At 34.0% G+C, this 3,990-nt stretch overlaps 1 protein-coding gene across 1 annotated transcript; it reads right to left on the bottom strand.

The window, feature by feature from the left end:
* Window positions 1–399: 399 nt before the first annotated feature.
* On the bottom strand, window positions 400–2,776 carry LOC132561471 (calmodulin-A-like). Its single transcript, XM_060226177.1, has 4 exons — window positions 2,719–2,776; window positions 2,155–2,298; window positions 921–1,166; window positions 400–437 (listed from the first exon to the last, which is right to left on the bottom strand). The coding sequence occupies exons 1-4, from the start codon at window positions 2,774–2,776 to the stop codon at window positions 400–402; spliced, it is 486 nt and encodes a 161-aa protein (XP_060082160.1).
* Between the last annotated feature and the right edge of the window lie 1,214 nt (window positions 2,777–3,990).

Genomic DNA, 3,990 nt, shown 5'->3' with positions numbered 1-3,990 from the left:
AATATCCGAAAAATATACACAAGTATAGGCATCCTAGCATTTAGCAGCGGTCGCATTACTCAAGTATATTTAAAAATGAAATCATTTCTCAAAATTGAAATATGTGAGATTATAATATGAAAGTCAAAGAAAATTTTGAATTCCAATCGTCTAATGAAACAATAAAAATTCCTCAAAATTCGGAAAAATCTGCGATTGTATGTATCTTTCACCAGAATGCATTAGCATGGAAAACCTTTTCAATCAACATAAACAAACATCATTACATGGTAAATAAGAACCGCACGTCATCCCATAGATATAGCGCTCATCTGATCATTCAGGTTAATTAAATACATACATATGTCGTACATATTACTGTTCGGAGGTTGAGGAAGTTGAAATAAGTTGATATATGTATCACGTGTGTGGTTCGGCTGAAAGTGCTCTCACGAATTCTGGAAAATACACAAACATGTATTCATATTAATGAAAAGGAAAATAGAGGACCTTAAAAGAAAAAGCGAAGAAAATACTGACATAATAAGATATTCAAACACAGATAAAACAAAGGCAAAATATGAACAGAATCAAGATTTACACCGAGACTCCTGAATATGTGTCACGAGAATAAGACCAGGTGTTCTGGAAGAGAAATTGTTTTCTGTCTCATAGATGACAACCGTCATATAAATTTTGATCAATCCAAGTAAGTAGTGCCACGTTCTCAAAAAGGAAGGTAAACAAAAACGAAACCATCAGCCATAACATTTAATACTTATAAATTGTCTTATGATATCATAAATATATATGTGATAAGACAAAATATATCGATGCCTCTTAGCCGAATAACATGTGAATTATATACTGCATCATATCTTTTCAGATATCAATTCATCAATTGTTGATCATGTGACTTATATTAAATCTAATGTTCCTACCATCTATGGATATTTTCCCGTCTCTGTTGACGTCAACCAATCTGAAAACTTCTTCCGCCTCTTGGTCAGACATTTTCTCTCCCATACCCTTGAGGACCTGTTTTAGTTCACCTTTATCCAGGTAACCATTCCCATCTCGATCAAAGGTACAAAAGGCCTGTCTCAGTTCCCGGTCTTGGAAGTCTAGCAGCGAAACGTACTCCTCCATCATGGTTTCAAACTCCCGGTAACTTATACATCCATCCCCTGTGGATTAAAAATATAAACGTGGCATTTATTGATGATTAGCCCATTGTAATGTCCGAGTTCCAGGGGAAAAGGAATCAATCATTTACAGGTAGCACGACAAATTATGAATGAAATCAACAAATCTAAACTAATTTGCCCATAAACTAATTAGTCACTGTCGGTGTAACAATACATTTGAGGCTACACAAATAACACAAATAAGCAATAAATATTAATGTTTAACTAAAATTATGCGGACACATGTTATCTCATTAACTAAACATCCTGTTTCTGATTAAGCGATACATTTCTTTTACATATCTTCGAGAAGCAAATAATTGATAATACTGTCATGTGCCAGAAAAATCATGTAACTCAGGTAAACATTGATGGGATATAAATATAAATTATGTTTTCGTGGGCAATATATTTTCTTTCGTTTTGCGGGTACGCTTTATCCATGAAATCATATGCTAACTTTAAAAATATATATTAGTAGATACATTCAGGGGATCCAACGTGTTTGGCATGATGAGTGTGTGATTTCGTATGATTTGGTTGGCGTTTATTTAAGATTTCTATACTGTAAAATCATATATTTTCACGGGTGTTAATTTTTGCGGTTTTCTTTTAAATACTTTTTCGTAGAAAGTTAATTTCACGAATAAATAAAGCTAAATATCAGGGGCTCCATCATGATTGGTATGATGAACATGTAATTTGTTATTATAAGCAAATATGGCTGAAGAACGGCGCTTCGCTAGCCATTGGTAAGTACAGAAACCTAGATATCTCAAGTATTTAGAATACACGATTCTAATAAATAAGGGTTTCAATGATAAAATGTTTGCTGTTTCCATTCGTAGTATACATATTTACATACATTTAATGGTTTAGAAGTTATCGAGATTACACGATATTCTGAGACAGAAAATAGCTTCAGGTATATTTCATTCCCACTGTGCCTTTTAAAGTGTCAAACACATTGATAGAATACAGCACTTACTATTTTTGTCAACTTTCTTTATCATAGCCATAGCTTCCTCCCTTGATGGCTTCATTTTAAGCATGCGCGCAGCTGTCATAACTTCCGTTACTCCAAGACTTCCGTTACCATTGGTGTCCAATTGTCGGAAAAGTTTTTTCATTACTACGGAAAGAAAATTGGCCAACATGACAAATAATTAATTCAAATAATTACAATTCTTTCTTAAGACTATATCAAGTATTTCATTATGAATTAGATGTAACCTGAAGGTAACCACTTTAAAACAACCACCTAACCATTCCAGTTTTTACGCATCTACCTATCACTCGAGAAGACATGCTCAGTCTCTGCAAATTATATTTTCGCAGTTAATGGTGAGTACTTTTTATTTCTTGTTCTTTTTAAATGAAAAGAATGTAGATTTACAATTTTACTGACCCCCCCCCCTCTCTCTCTCCCACCCCCCCCCTCTCTCTCTCTCTCTCTCTCTCTCTCTCTCTCTCTCTCTCTCTCTCTCTCTCTCAATACTACTGCTAACTTTGTTAATTTTACTTAATTACTGACGTAAATACATCAACGTACCTTTTTTGAACGTTCGCTCATCTTGTAGTTCCCGCAGTGCTATTTCTTGGTCCATCATTTTCATAAATTCTACATTTAATGAAACATATATATATATATATATAACTCATAAATCACATTTATGTGCTCATTAAAAGAATATATCGACATGTAAGCATGTGTACTATCAATCAAACGAGGGTAAAATAACAACAGAAGTATTTAAACGGAAATCCTAGAAAACTAAAAAAAAAAAAAAAAAGATGATACGACATCGATTTCCGGAATGACAATGACAGCCTGATTGTGTTCCAACAACTGATATCGGATTTTTTTAAAAACTATTTGTTTAGATACTTGGCAGCTGTTCATTGTATATATCGCCTAGTAGAGCCATTTGTGGTGTCCTCTTTGATATATAGCTAAGCTCTACGGTCGACAGAAACTTCAATGCTAGAAAGTGTTAGAAATTATTGTATTTGATAATCACCGCCCTCTTAAATTCAAACTAATCAATTAACAAACCAGGTATCCAAATCACGTGACTTTATAATTGGTTTCCGAAGAAAGTCATTATCTTAAGGCCGTAAACAAAATAATCCACATTGACATTAGGCACCGTATATGTCTTAATGCCTCGATTAGTAATTGGAATCATGACAAAACAATGGATTCGATTATAAGAAAAATATCTTCGTGACGTCAAATGGTTTTTGTTTTCATCGTACGTATAAACTATCGATTCCAACCAACAATAGTTATTATTTCTAAGGTAAAGAATTTTATACTAGTTATGGTTCGACCGTATCTTTTGTCTCCATCTTCATTGATCTCTACAGCTGTCTGACCGCGGAGGCGAAATACAAGCTCTCTGATGTTGATCGGTCGGTATATGCTGGGTATTGCACGACTTCTGGAACAGTTTCAGCTCGATTAATTTATCTTGCTATTAAAAGGTTAAAACTGGTTGTTGGCATTAATAAAGTGTTGCGGAATAGGGACGCCCTTCTCTATACAATACATTAGAACCAGTTTGGTTATGTTCCTTGATACTGTAAGTGAACTAGTTCATCACAAGCCAATATATCATAAACACATTAATACATTATTCCAATAGTAACCCGTGGATAATTATTGATATTGTGACTGATCAATTGTTAGTTTATCATTATATGTATGCCCAAATGAAGCTCCAACAAAGCCATGCCAAACGCTTTCTGGCAGGTTTTCTTGATGAGGCCTATGGTAAACGCATATCAGCGATCATCTTTTCTTTCCTAATGTCTTTGAACT

The sequence above is a fragment of the Ylistrum balloti genome, unplaced genomic scaffold, assembly GCF_031769215.1.
Source record: "Ylistrum balloti isolate Yb309-2 unplaced genomic scaffold, AGI_CSIRO_Ybal_v1 Utg371212, whole genome shotgun sequence".
Lineage (NCBI taxonomy): Eukaryota > Metazoa > Mollusca > Bivalvia > Pectinida > Pectinidae > Ylistrum > Ylistrum balloti.
The sequence above is the reverse complement of the archived record's forward strand: the minus strand, read 5'-3'. Positions and strand labels throughout refer to the sequence as shown.

What these genes read in the sequence shown, in the direction of transcription:
- LOC132561471 (XM_060226177.1), bottom strand. Translation starts at nt 2,776, where the DNA reads ATGATGGACCAAGAAATAGCACTGCGGGAACTACAAGATGAGCGAACG. An exon ending in TGAGCGAACGTTCAAAAAAG is followed by an intron (nt 2,299 to 2,718) that starts GTACGTTGATGT and finishes TTCTTTCCGTAG; the next exon opens with TAATGAAAAAACTTTTCCGA. An exon ending in AAAGAAAGTTGACAAAAATA is followed by an intron (nt 1,167 to 2,154) that starts GTAAGTGCTGTA and finishes TTTAATCCACAG; the next exon opens with GGGATGGATGTATAAGTTAC.